The 14,688-nt window shown below is 39.2% G+C and overlaps 1 protein-coding gene across 1 annotated transcript; it reads left to right on the top strand.

Moving 5' to 3' along the window:
- Positions 1-4,629: 4,629 nt before the first annotated feature.
- On the top strand, positions 4,630-14,444 carry MYCFIDRAFT_179871 (uncharacterized protein; the record flags this gene model as incomplete). Its single annotated transcript, XM_007933872.1, has 3 exons — positions 4,630-4,666; positions 4,729-4,852; positions 14,435-14,444. 3 exons carry the CDS (start codon positions 4,630-4,632, stop codon positions 14,442-14,444), a joined length of 171 nt encoding a protein of 56 aa, XP_007932063.1.
- Between the last annotated feature and the right edge of the window lie 244 nt (positions 14,445-14,688).

The raw sequence follows: 14,688 nt of genomic DNA, 5'->3' as shown, positions 1-14,688 counted from the left end.
CGTTATTTCGCAACCTAGCAATGCAGTTCTCGCAGAAATAGTATACGGCTTTAGGGCACGCTATACGAATACGCCGGCGTCTGCTAAGGTTAAATAAGTTAAAACAGACATAGTAGGTATTGTCTAAGGCAGACGATAGAGGTAGCAAGGTGCTGCCTATATGTTCTATATCCTATTCTATAGCCTATATCGACTATTGCTTTATCGACTGTTGCTTAGACTATAACCGATCCTTTATCGACTGTTGCTTTATCGACTGTTGCTTAGACTATAACTAATCCTTACGAGGCTTTAATAGCCGGAAGATAGGCGTTTTCTTCGGTATATAACTGTTAGCGGCTCCTATAGAGTTGCTACTTGTCGCCTATCTACGCACTATGCGCTTATCCGGAGACATGTTATCGTCGCTAACTACGATTACTTCTTCGTTCTAGCTATATTGACGTAGTAGGAGTTCCTAACTCGCTAGGCGTTTTAACGGACGACTTACAGCTAGTGGATAGCGTAAAGGGCCAATTCCTGTCCGATTTGTAGCCTCCTACTATACCGTTAGTCGGCTCTCGTCGATAGCTTTCTAGAGTTCTTCTTGTTCGTCGTCGTCTATGAAGTCTATAAAGTCTATAAAGTCTGCTATAGGCGGTCTAGTTTGATATTCCTTATCTGTTATGCTAGTAGGTAGTTAGATAGGCGGTAGCATCTTAAACTACCGTAGCGATAGCGAAGGAGGGTACTACGGTTAAGGGTCGTCGGCATTGTTATAACCTCCGAAGAACTCGGATAGGCTCTTTAGGCTCGATGCTAGCGATAGATCGCGCTCCGCTAGCTTAGAAGTTGCAAGCTTCTTCTACTCTTCTTTATATAGATTAGATAGTCGATTAGTGTTTCGTTCGGCGTTCGTATACGTTAACCTATATAGATTGATATTGAATGTCGTACGCTTAGGGGTCTGCTTAGCAGAGAACAACTAGAACAGATCCCGGAAGTTGCTATATTCTAGGATAGACAGCTTGATACGTACTAGCTCCTTGTTCTTTCTAAGCCTACGAGCAAGACAGTGTTCCTAATAGTCTAGGGAGAGGACTTCTATTACTCGATAATCCTTATATACTAGCCGGCGCTAGAACTAGTCCGGACGATCGTCTACTGCCTTAAATTCTACTAGAAATGTATTTAAGGGCAGACTCTAGTTAAACTCGAATAGATAGTTAGCCTCGCTATATGTTAGGAGTTAGATCGGTATGTCTTAGCCTCTATCCTCGACGACAATGTCGTATATCTAGCCTTTAAAAGAAACCTGTATTAGCGCCTTAATAGGCACGTCCTTAGTCGCTTTGTCTTTACCCTTACTCTTAGCATTCTTGCCTACGGTACCTATACCCTTAGATGCTTTAGCTAACCTATCCTCGCTGCCGGAAGAATCGCCGCTAGAGCTCGAGTCGACGGGGATAGGCTTCTTATACGTCTTGCCCTTCTTCTTTAGTATACCTATACCTCTCGGTGCATCTTTATAGAGAGGGTTATAGGCGGCATTTAGGATCTTGCGTTTCTTCGGCTTCTCTTTTGCTTTCTTCTATGCTACAGCTATACCTACGTTCTTGAAGGTGCCTAAGTCCCTATATGCATAACCGCCTTAGAGAACAGTAGATGCAGTAGCGGCGACTAGATCGTTATCGTTGTCGCTATCGGACTATTCGGTTAGAAGTTCTGCCCTACAATGTAAGTAGAACCTGTCGCTATCCTTATAGCGGGCGCTGCATTTTAGGCAGTAAATACGAGACATTAAATACGGCGAAGGACTAGGTGCTTGCTTAGTTGCTAATTGCTTGCTTAGTTGCCGATTGCGCTAATATGCTTAGACGGAGAGAGGGAGCGGATAGAGGAAGAGGGTAGGCATTATACTATACTTCTGTCTCCTATATAAATAGTACGTAATAGCGACGAGGGCGCTAATTAATTGTAACGTAGGCTTAGTCTCGACTAGTAATTAGCGGCGATCTGTAATAGGCGTCGACGAAGGAATATAGTAAAAGCTTCTTAAATCAATCTAGCGGCTTATTAGTAGCGCTAAATATAGCCTTCAACCGATCCGATAGCTGCAATTCCGCCCTATTACGAGAAGGCCGCTAGAACTCGTCTAGTATTAGAGCTAATCTAGCAGCTATATATGCTTAAATAGTACGCCGAAGGGCGAGGAATGCCTCGATATATAGCTTTTAAGACCCGCGAGTAGCACTACGCTTAGTGCTACGAATTTCGCGTAGGTAACTAAGCGCTTCGAGGACGTCTTAACAGAACGTTAATATTACTAGCGGCAGGTAGGCCTTAAGATCGAATTCATCGTAGCGGTCTATCTACCCTTAAATCTATAGATGCTCGGTATACACTAGCTTGCGTTAGTCTTACGCACTATTACCGAAGATCTCCGGATAGTAATAGAGCAACTCTAGCACTCTAGTATAGTAGGTTTCCGTATCGGCGTTGTATCGCATAGCGTAGGTGTTCTAGTCTTCGACAAATTCGGCAACCGTAGATCGAATAACGGGTATATAGACGGCAAGGAAAGCGATACGATCGTAGGCACGATCCGGATTGTAGAGTCCCTAGGCCTTAATCTTATTAAAGTGATCTCTCTAGGTATTTAGAGCCTGCTTTACGAGTTCACTGTTCTAGTGCTCTACGGTGTTGTTGCCTTTACTTATCGTATACTAGAAGCAGTCCGAAAAATCTAGATCTCGGCCCTCGAAGAGCTTACGCAGCTCGAGGTGTGCGTCCGCTATTATAGGAGTCTCTACGCAATATATTAGTAGTAGAATGGATTCTGCGGTATTTCGTGTAGCACACTAGATTATATACTATAGGAAATTGCCTTGAACGCCGGATAGCTTACTAACACCTATATCGGATCGGACGACCCTCGGTTGATACCTACGACTAACGACTGTCTAGAGGTATTGCTTAAAAGTAGAAAACTTAGTCTTTACGAGGTTGCCGATATAGTACTATACAATCATCCGGGAGAAGACATCGATACAAACGTAGATCTAGATGCCGAAGAAGGCCTCAAACTTGCAGTACGCATCTACTAACTAGACATTATTGGGACTAATAGCTTTACGACAACCATGCGCTAGCTAAAATCGCGGTTTATAGAGTCGGCGCGCTATAAACGGTGTCTTATCGAGGCTGCGGGCGATCTTATAAATCCGGTCTCTAGAACATAATTAGTACACTGCTTGTAGGGAGAGTCTAGGGCTTCATTTATCTGTAGTATACAGACGTTGTGCTATAGGAAAATTCAAGCCTAAATTGTATTACTATTCGTGTATATAGTTATGCTAGATAAACAGCGTACGGAGAGATAGGAAGCCGCTATATAGGTCTAGTACCTGTCCTTTAGGTATCGCGAACATTGTCTTTTAAAGGATGTATAAGTGCGACTTGTTAAATAGACACGCTCTAGCTTTAAGGTACCGGCATCGATAGGCGGCCTGTCTCTAGTAGGTATTAGGTCTCTCTAGCGATATTGGTGCTGTTTTAGCTATAGCACTAATGCACTGTACTATAGCCAAATCTAGTGCAAACTTAATAAAGAATGTTTGTACTAACCTGCCGATAAAATGGTTCTTCCTCCGTAGATATCTCGCAATGGCTCGATATCCCCTATCGTACTTAACGCTAGAAGCAATCACGGTCTTAAGAACACGTTTAATCGCTTTATAAAGTGCTCTTTTGTTTTTAGGCGCTATCCTTCGCATAAGACCCATTCTCCGCCGTAGGCGCTAGTATTACTATATCGTTATTTTGAAGCCTTTAGCACGCAGTATGTCTACTATCTTCTTGTCGCCTAGGCTGTAATATCGCTAGAAGTTGTTCTTAATATGTGCCTAGAGACTCTCCGTCTCCGCGACCGGCCTACTAATAAGAGAAATGCCCTATTCTAAGTAACGATCTTTTAATAGACGCTCTTCGATAGCAATACTAGCTTCTTCTATAATACGGGCACGCAATATCGAATAGGTACGGGGGTTCTCGGTGCTAACGATCTGCTAGACAAGGGGACGATGTTCGTCGATGTCAATTCTCGGGGGCATTGCTTTTACTATAGTACGCGTCGATATTACTATAGTACGCGTCGATTTTGCTATAGCACGCGATAGTCTTAGTCTGCTGTAGCGTATAGTTTCTCGTATCGTTTTTGCTGTAGTATAGTAGCGCGAATTTGCTATAGCATAGTATCTCGGTTTTCCTATAGCATAGTAACAGTAACGTAGATTCGATGTCGCCTAGCGCGAGAGAGGACGAATAATTAAGTATATAGTTTAGAGAAGGAGATTGAGTGTTATAAAGATCCTGCGGAATCACGTGCGTTCTAAAAGCGGAGGTCGGTAATAATGTTGTTTTCGGTATAGCATACAAATTAGGTGCTATAGCGAAATATTCTATACTACGGCTTCGCAGAGAGGAAACACGACAAACGCGAGATATCGAGAAACACGAGATACTAGAAAACACGATATATCGAGAAACACGAGAAACCGGAAATCGCTAGGTTCTAAGAAACCGGAAATCGCGAGGTTTCGGCCTATTCGTCTAGTGCTACGATTAGGCCACCGCCGCAGCTAGTCGCGCATGCGCCTAATTATGCTCGTTCTGCCTCGAAACGCGAGTGGTTAGGTTAGGGTGGTTTAGGCGATATAGGGTTAGGGTTTTAGCGATATGTTGCCGTAGGATGCCGCAACAGAGTCGGTCTTCGATTGGACAGGATGTCGGCGGCGGCGATCGCTGCGGACGCTAGTCTTTCCAACCGACTTGTTGTTGTCCCGCAGCTAAAGCTAAGCTTCGACGGAGCTCTGTGTATGCTAGAGTCTTAATGGCTTTACTTAAGCCTATTATCGCTTCCTATTATTCTTATATCTTCCTTACTAACCTTACTATATCTATTATCGTAATAAACCTTACTTAGACTCGCTATAACTTTACGTCTTACCTTATAATATTCTTCTTCTACCGATAGCGATAGCGATAGCAATAGCGATAGGAATAGTAATAGTAGCCGCTATAACTAGTATTCCGCGCGCCTTTATTCTTAGCGTAGCTTTAGCTTTAGTAGCGTAGTAGCGTAACTACTAGTAGAAGGAAGAGAATATCTATTATAAGTTACAAGGTATATTATAATAGACTCGCTACTAACTCGCTCTAAACTTCGATATCCTACGACTATAAATACCTAAGAGTACTAGTATTATAGCGTAGAGATATAGTAAGAGCTACTCGACTAGATAGCGATACTAGATAAGAAAAAGGCAGTATTAAATAGACTACGTAAATATAAGGCTACTAGAATTACTATAGAGACTAGATCCTATAGTAGTTCGGTTTATAAACTATAAAACGTATATAGTTTAGTTTCTTAGCGGTAAACTAGCTCCCTAGTTCCGGTTTAGTTTTTTTAAACTATACGGATTCCTAATTAGAACTAGAGAGTTAGAGACTATATTAGTTTTACTATAAGTATACTTATATTCGACTACTAGCTACGACTGCCGGCTATAATAGTAACTACTAACTACGTTATATCTACGCCGCTCGTAGTTGCTCTAATAATAGCTATTACTATTACTAGGTCGTAGTAGCTAGAGACGATATTAGTTTTATTATAAGTATACCTTTATTTAAATACTAGCTACTTCTATCGGCTATAGTACTAACTAGATATATTTACCCCGCTCGCGGCCCGCTCGCAGCTTGCAATTGCCTTAATAATAGCTATTTATATTACTAGGTCGTAGTTACTATTACTAGGGCGTAGTTACTATAGTTATAAACGCTTACCTATATAACGTTACGTATAGACCCTATAGGAGTTGAGGTTAGTTTAGTTTAGTTTACTAAGCTAAAGATCTAGTTTAGTTTAGGTTAGTTTACTAAGTAACTATAGGAGTAGCAGGTTCGAACTATAGAATTTGTTACTTTTTAAGAAGTAGAGGAATGTATACGTAACTTAAAGCAAGTCCTTTATAAGATACGAGAGTATAGCTAGTAGCGTAGCTAGTATTTTTAGTTATAGGAAGGTACATATATTACCCTAAATCTATAGACAATTAGCTAAGGATACTAACTAATTAAAAGTATATATATATAAGCTATTATAGTATAGGTTAGAAACTATACTTATTAAGTATATATTTTATCCTTTCGCTCTCTATATAATTCCCTAAATGCTTAGTAGGATGTCTTTATCTAGATCTAGGTAGAACTAATTGATTTCTCTTAAAGCCCTCTTTTAGAAGTTCTAATACTTTCCTACTAAACTATTCTCTAATATTAAGTACTAGGATAGCTCCTCCCTCGGTATCGGTATAGTATATAAAAGAGCTATAAAGAAGCCCTATACTACGTTCTACTAGTTACTCGCTATACTAAGGCCGAATGCTAGTTCGTTCCTTAGAACTCTTAGTTATTTAGTAGATATAAAGGATAGGGTAGGAAGTAACTTTCGTATTATATAAGGAGGTAGAGGCTACTATCGAGGAGTCCTTTAACTTATAGAAGATAGTAAAAGATACAGAGGCTGCTATAGGTCTAGGTACCTAGTTAAATTTCTAGTAGGTATAGTATAGGGATATTTAGAGGGAGTATAAGGTAGAGTTACGAAGGCAGGTATATAATATATTCTAGAAACTAGGGATTATTCCTATAAATATTAGTATTAGGTTCTTTAACCTTTCTCCTATTTCCCTATTTTCTTTTTATAAAAATCTAAGCTAATACAACTTAACTAGAATGTCTATCTTCTTTTAGTTCCCTATAAGACCCGGTAGTATAGCCGGTAGCGTAGCCGGTAGCATAGGCTACGTAGCTAGCATATTTACTCCTTAGTACTAATAGAATTTCGAAGAATTCGATTGCGTATAGCTAATAAAGCATATTATACTATATATATATATATACTTAGAGTATATTTTAAGCGCGCTATATAGCGCCGTATAATAGCGGTATACTTTATATATAGAAACGCTTATAGAGGACACTAAGAATATCTATCCTACTAGAATATCTATCCTACTAGAATATCTATCCTACTAGAATATCTATCCTACTAGAATATCTATCCTACGGTACTACCTACTACTATCTAGAATATAGACATTCTAGCCTTTAAGAATCTTATAGAGGGCTTTAAACTCTTATCTATAATCGTAACGCGCTTAGCGTAGATAGCTATAAGGTTAATAGTTAAAATAGTATTAGTATAGTTTAGACCCCGTAGTAGTTTAAGTTTGGTTTACGAACTACTAAATGTATATAGTTTGGTTTCTTAGCGGCAAACTAGCTCCCTAGTTCTAGTTTGGTTTTTCTAAACTATATAGATTCCTAGTTTAAACTAGAGACTATATTAGTTTTACTATAAGGACACTCTTATTCGACTACCGGCTACGATTGCCGGCTATAATAGTAACTAGGTTATATTTAATAAACTCGCGGTTGCCTTAATAATAGCTATTGCCGTTACTAGGGCGTAGTTACTATTACTAGGGCCGTCGGGCGTAGTTGCCGTTACCGGGGCGTAGTTGCTATAGTTACGAAAGCTTACCTATATAACGTTATATAGGCGGCAACAATTAGAGATATAAGTATATTAACCTAAACAAGGGTGTAGATCGCGCCGCTACGGCGGCTAGGTTTGCTACGGCGCTTGTCTACTTCTATAGTTATTAACAGGCTATATATAGACCGCTAAGAGGTCCAATTTCGAGCTAATTTGAAGCCTTATAATAGTATAGTATAGGCCTGCTTACAATGAAGCCAAACTAGACCTTATTTAGAGACTATTTCTATCTGTTTGTTTATCGACCTATTCTACCTCTTCCTCGTATTACGTACCGCCTTTATTTTAACCTTACTATCGCTAATTCTACGCTCTTTATTATATATAAGCCTTCGTACGCTAAACACCTGTCGCCTAAGGATATAGAGTTGTTGCTTAGTAAGCTAGAAGTTAAGCGGCCGGTACGTGTATCTCGTAAACCGTAATAATCTCGTACTAAGCGTATTGTTATAGTTTAAGAGCCCGTTTCTACTAAATCTATACGATCGAAGGCGCCTATTCTTCTACCCTGCTAGTAGTAATAAGGGCATTCGAATAGAAGGCTTCGAATACGACGAATACCGCTATTTCGTATCGAACGTATAGTACTATAAGAACTAGCCGAACTACCTATCGAATAATAGTAATAGGCGACTATATCGACGACTTAGCTTTAAGTATCGCATCTATAAGCGCTATATAGACTATTAGCGCGCGGAAATAGCTCTAGAAGTCGTTGTAACTACTTAGATGCGTAAGAGGCCTTAGCGGAAGCGTATAGCGTATACGAAGCCTTGTTTCGACTATCGCGCGAAGTTAACTATTATCGAGGTCTACGAGAAGCGACTAAGAGCCGAATTTAGCGAGTTTCTCGATAACTGCGTACTACGCAGTCTACCTAATAGTTTAACGGTTATAAGACCGGCTTACGTAATGCTTTTGCCGCTAAATAAGTGCTATTCGCATAGTCTCGAGTTTGTCGATAGTCTAGTAGTTAATAATAGTATAAAGGCCGTATAGAAAGAGATACTCGATTTTCGAGCTAGTAAGTAGATTCTTAGTATCTTATAGACTTTATATTAACCTGTTTCTAGGCTTAACGTTAGTCGCTTAGTTAGTAGAAGAAATGAGACGGCCTAAATAGAAGCAAGTATAGTACGACGCTAGCGCCGTAGTAATTACTCGAGACCGCGTTAGCAACGCTAATCGAGAAGTCCTTTATCGATTGAGTAATAAGCGAAGAGATAGTGCGGAAATAGGGGTTATAGCCTAACTTTAGTAGGCATACGACTACTTAAGCGCTAAATTTAGCGGTAGACGAGGCCTCGTACGAATAATTAAGTCTCGTAGACTTAATAGAAAGCTATATAGAGGCCTTGTTTAGGCTTCTAACTAGCAACTTCGAGCCCTTCGCAACTATAGGTCTTTGTTTCTATTAGACTCGACCTATTGTACGAATAAGCTAAAATAGCCTCTATCGACAGTCTACGTCCGCAATAACTACCTTAAATAGCTTCTAGCGGCTCACTTCCTTCTAGACTACGAGCAGGTATACCTAATTGAGATAGTAATCTCAACCCTTCGAGAAATAGCTTAATCCGACTAGATTAAGAAGGTTAGCGAATACGATAGATATAGGAAGCACTTCTACGTTAACGACGGCTGTTCTAGTAAAGCTAAAGATTAAGACGATTTGAACTAGACTAAACAGTCTTCTTAGATACCGCTATAGTCGATTACTAACGACTTAGCGAGTAAGCAACTCGGTATAATTTAAGGCCTTATAGATTGTAGCATTATTTAGCGCCTCTACTAACGCTATCTTATTAAAACCCTCGAGAAGTACTTTAAGCGCTTTCTAACTACCTTTAAGGCTATAACTAACGCATTGTTTATTATAAGAGACTAAGAAGAATGCTAGCAGTTTATTCAGACTGTATAGAGCGACCTACTAAGCTATAATATACTAAAGGCGGTCGAGAAATTAGACTATTTAAAGAAGAAGTAGATAGCTTCTAAGAGCGATCGATAGGCGACTTAGGTACGGCTCGGAGATCCCCTTTTAATAGCCGTTCGAATAACTAGTCTACTAGAGGGCTATTACGCATACTTAAAGCGCCGAGATAAGCGTTAGATACGCAAATAGAGCTTGCGAGGTGCGTATTCGTCCCCTATTTACAATGTTGTCCGAATTTATATAAAAGAAGCTCTCTTCTGCATTTTTTAGAATAGCTAGAATTCCTTAGAACGGCTCCTTCGACTACATTCTTCTTCCCTTCTATACTATAACTACTAACAACAACTAACTGTTTCTAGGCCTTATAATGCACCTATTCTAACTCGACGATTATATCCGCGAGCGCGTACGATAAAACGGTATTGTCGATACCTACGGTTAGCTGCTAATATAGCGGAAATACAACACTCCGGCCTTTAAATACCTACTACTTTCGGTATAGAAGAAGATAGCTAATAAGCTTATACAGTATTGTAAGGATATAGACAATAATAAGCCTACTTAGCGGATAGCTCTACCTGCTTTATACGACGACGTATGTACTAAATGCTTCTACTACTTCTAGCATAGCTATTACCTGCCTTGCAAGCATATCTAGCGCTTCTATATTACTAGTACGAGTGTTCTTACGCTACGACGTTGTTAGTTATATAAGAGCCGCTTTTAAGGTCTAAATAGCAATCTTATATACCCTAAGTAGTATAATACTAGGCTTGTTGTCGATAACGACAACTAGTTAGGTAAAGCGACCTACGTTAATATCAATAAGGCTCTAGGAGTGTTACGAAAGCGCCGAGTTAAGGAATACTTCTATTCTATATAAGAAGCAGTTATATAGGCCTTTTTCCGCTTCTACGATACGTAGGCTTCTAATCTGAACGACGCTTAGCAATACGAGGCCCTCCTATAGTAGGTGACTAACTACGCCTTAATAAACTAGAAGTTAATAAACGATTATATAAACGACTAGTTTAAACGTAGCGCTAAAGAGGCTAAATTAACACCTTGTCGTGCTTCTAAGTAGCGAGGTATTAACGATAGGCCGTTGCGGCAACTAGTCTTCTATACGGCCGCATTGCTAACTCTGCCTCTATTAGTTGCCTTAACTAATACCAACCTTCTAGATATATATAAGCCTCGCATTATTGTCGAAGGCTATTCTTTACTAGTCTACGGTCTACCTAATAAGAACGGCTTTATTACTTAGGTCGAAGATAGTAAAGAAGACGTACTATACGAGGTTGAGGATAACCTATTTAATAGCCTCTTAGATATAGACCTTCTACAATCAATGCTAATTAGTCGATTGCCGCTATCTTTGCTAAAGGACGCTAGCAAAAGTGATCAATACGATAACGACGAGGCATTAAGGCATTAATAGCCGTTGCTATCCTCCTTACTAGACGATTTGCCCTTACTAAGTAAGCTATTTCTACCTCGTAATCTACTACCTTCTACGGTAGAGCTACCTTCTACTATAGAGCTACCTTCTACTATAGAGCAACCTACTATAGCACTATCTATAGCTCTATATTCATTACCTATATAGTTACCTAGTAAAGACACTTCAATTGATCTACTATAGCTATTAGGTAGCTCTTATAAACCTCGTCGTTAGAAGCCTTTAATTAGTAAGCCTATAATACCTTCGAAACGCGCTCGTAGAAGGCTATACGTAGATGTACTACCCAAACCGCACCGGATAGATTAATCCTCTCGTACACTATCTCCTATACTAATTAGACTACTAAAACGACGGATCTAAGGAGAGGTTGTCGCTTCTAAGCGGTAGAAGTAGTAGTGCTAAGGTGCAGGCGTAGACTTAGTCGTTTTCGAGCGATTACGGCTGTTCGGAACGGTAGAAATCCGAGGTAATTAGGTTATACAAGGGGTGTTTGCAATACCCCGATTTGTAAACTAATTTTAGTAGTTATAGGGCACTCTGTAGGGTAGTACGGAACCTATAGGGTATGCTAGAGCTACCTCGAATTTACTTTCTAGGTTGATCTACTCGCACTTGCGACAATTAGGGCTTCGCGATATTCTTATATCTTTTAACTTCTTCCTCTATACCTATACCTATAATAACTACTATACGCTACGCCCCTACCCCCCTTCCTTAAAATAGTAAGAGAGAAGCGCGCCGCGCGCTAAAGAGAAGATAGAACTAAAAACCGCGAGTTTGTTTTACCTAAGCATCAAAGAAAAAAGCGTAAGACTAAAGAGGAGTACTCTACGAAGAAGAATTCTATACGAGACCGCGAGAGAAAGGAGAAGATAGATAAGGATAAAAGATTAAAGGATAAGAGAAGAAAGGTACGGAATAAGGCATTTTATCGATAGCTAGCGCCTACAGAAAAAAGTAAAGGTTAGAATAAGAAGATAACCTAAAAGAAGGCTAAAAGGAGGAAGGAATTGCGTCTAGTCTTCGAGCGTAAGTTTCTAGTAGCGTAAGGTAATCTAGCCGATAGCCGTAGCTAGCAGCTATAGCCGGTAGCTATAGCCGGTATTCTTTTCTTTAAAACGTTAACTAATAGTATATAGACCTATAGCCGCTACCTCTATCGATACGATAGATAGTAATAGAGATGTTTAAATAGCCGAGAATAATAATACTAGAGTTTAGGATGCCGCGAAAGAGCTTAATACTACGAATAAAGGAACTAAAAAAAGCGAGGAGATACTATATATCGATCTAGTAATAGGTATAGTCTTAGGGCCTAACGCTATAGACGATAAGCGCTAGGAGTAGATCGAGTATAGTTAAAGAGACGAGGTACTAGTAAAGGGCTAAGGTATAAGCCCTATTAATCTAGAAAATTATCGTTAAAGCTACTACGAAAAGCTAGTAAGGATTAGAATCGAGACTAGTTATCTTTATATCCTCGATATAGAGGAGAAACTTCTTTATTAGTATTAGAGCGATACCTTTACGTCTATAAAGGCAAAGTAGCTTACGATTAATGTAATTGCTAAATTAGGGCTAGGTATCTAGGGACGGCGGAGGAGTTACTAGAGGTAAAAGGGGTATAAGTAAGTATTCTATAGCCGGTATATATAGCCGTTCGTAGCCGGTAGATACTAATAGTTAAATAGAAAGCGATTTCCGTAGGCAGAGTACTACTACTATATAAAATCTTTACTTAGGTAGAGAGGGCTTATATCCGGAATCTAAGCTTCTAGTAGGATAGTCTCGCGTTAGCACTCTCTAAATCTGTCTATAAGCCTCTAAAGGATTACCTATTTTAGTAATATAGCTTTATCCCGACTACTCTACAGGTACCTAACGAAGCTTAGGCGCTCTTCAAGGTCTTTACTAAGAAGCGGAAGGAGTTCGAGGACTAGGATTAGTTAATAGAGCTATTAGTTAGTATTAGGTTTCGTAGTTAGACTCGGCCTAAGTATTTGCTTATCGAGTATCTTATACTAAAAGAGGACAGATTAAGACCAAAACCGAGCCTAGATTCGTTAGGTATAGTAGCTCGGTTCCGTTAGTAGGAGAGAGCCGCCGTATAGAAGGCAAAATTCTAGTAGTTAGAATAGCTAGGGTAGCTAAGAAAAAAAATCTAGTAGTTAGGCTAGCTAGGATAGCTAGGGAACAAAAAAAAGGTAGCTAGCTATTTACTACCTAGCTATTCCTAACGATACGATACTATAAAAGAAAGAGTATTTCCCTATAGCTACTAGCACATATCTACTACTCCTTACCTTACTATATAAAACTTTAAAATATACCGACCGATATTATATATATACTAGGCGCTATACTAGGAAGAGTAATAACGAGACGATAGTCGAAATAGTCTAGTATACGAACGAGATTGCGACAACGTCGAGAGGAGGCTATATACTCGCCTTCGAGCCTATCGAGTACTAGACGACGATTAGGGCTAGATTTATCCTCTCCGAATCCTAGTAGTAGGAATTTTCTATAGGCTACTACTACCTAGCCCTTAACTTTACGGAGTCTAAGTAGAAGGTTATTCGGAGATATAAGAATATCGAGTATTAACTCGGATATCTTCGAAAAGGCTAGGCTAGCTAGCTAGGCGTATGTTTAGAAACCCGAGTATACCGAGTAGTTTAATTAATAGGTCTATAAGATATAGTTCCCTTTATACTTATATTCGAAGGAGTATAAACTATAGAAGTACTCGATACGGTAGGGTAGTAAGGAGCGAACGGATATATTCTAGAAGTTTTTTACGGAGGGGGTATTATACTATTATACGACTTCTCGACTTAAAGGTTAACTAGTAATTGTCTATAACTTCTACGGTTTAATCTTAATATACCTAAAACTAGGGGATAGGAATTTATCGCCTACTAACTATCTTTATTCTAAACGGTATCGGGAATTTTAAGGAGAGAGGAGGGTTAATATAGATATAGCGTTCTAGAAAGAGATACGTCTTCTAAAATGCCGGCTACTTTAATTAACTATATAGATCTAGCTAGTTATTATAGGCTACGCTAATAGAAGCTTAAGGATTAAAGGCTACTAATTTCTCCCCCGAAGACTTTAAGTAACTAGCAAACGAAATGCTAGCTATAAACGGTCTTCCGGAAGACTTCTACGAAAGGGAGTCTATATAGAAGATATACCTATATCTTATAAACTCTCCCCCCCCTTCCCCCTATTTCTCGGCGCGACTATCTAGCGTACTATATTCGAAAAGAATAAAAAGGCTACGTTAGACGATATTCGGGAGATCCTCCGTACTACTTACTAAGTAGCTATTACTATTGATAGCTAGTTAAGCTAGACTATAAGAGCCTCCTTTTTCTCGATTATACTATACTTTATTAATTCGGATTAGAAACTCTAGGAACTTATAATCGGATTTCCTAAAATTCTAGGTTCCTATACTAGTAAGGATATAGCGAAGCTTATCTATACGGTAATAGATAGGGTTAGCGTAACTATAAGACTAATCTAGATAACTACGGATAATACTAGTAATAATCGAATATTATATTAGGCGTTATATATATAATTTACTTATATTTGTCTTTAAAATTACTAATTATATTAATAGGGTCGAGTATATAGAGGAGATTATAATATCTATAATCTAGCTTA

Source organism: Pseudocercospora fijiensis, assembly GCF_000340215.1.
Source record: "Pseudocercospora fijiensis CIRAD86 unplaced genomic scaffold MYCFIscaffold_12, whole genome shotgun sequence".
NCBI classification, from domain to species: domain Eukaryota; kingdom Fungi; phylum Ascomycota; class Dothideomycetes; order Mycosphaerellales; family Mycosphaerellaceae; genus Pseudocercospora; species Pseudocercospora fijiensis.
Note: the sequence above shows the minus strand (reverse complement) of the source record. Positions and strands in the feature narration are given on the sequence as shown.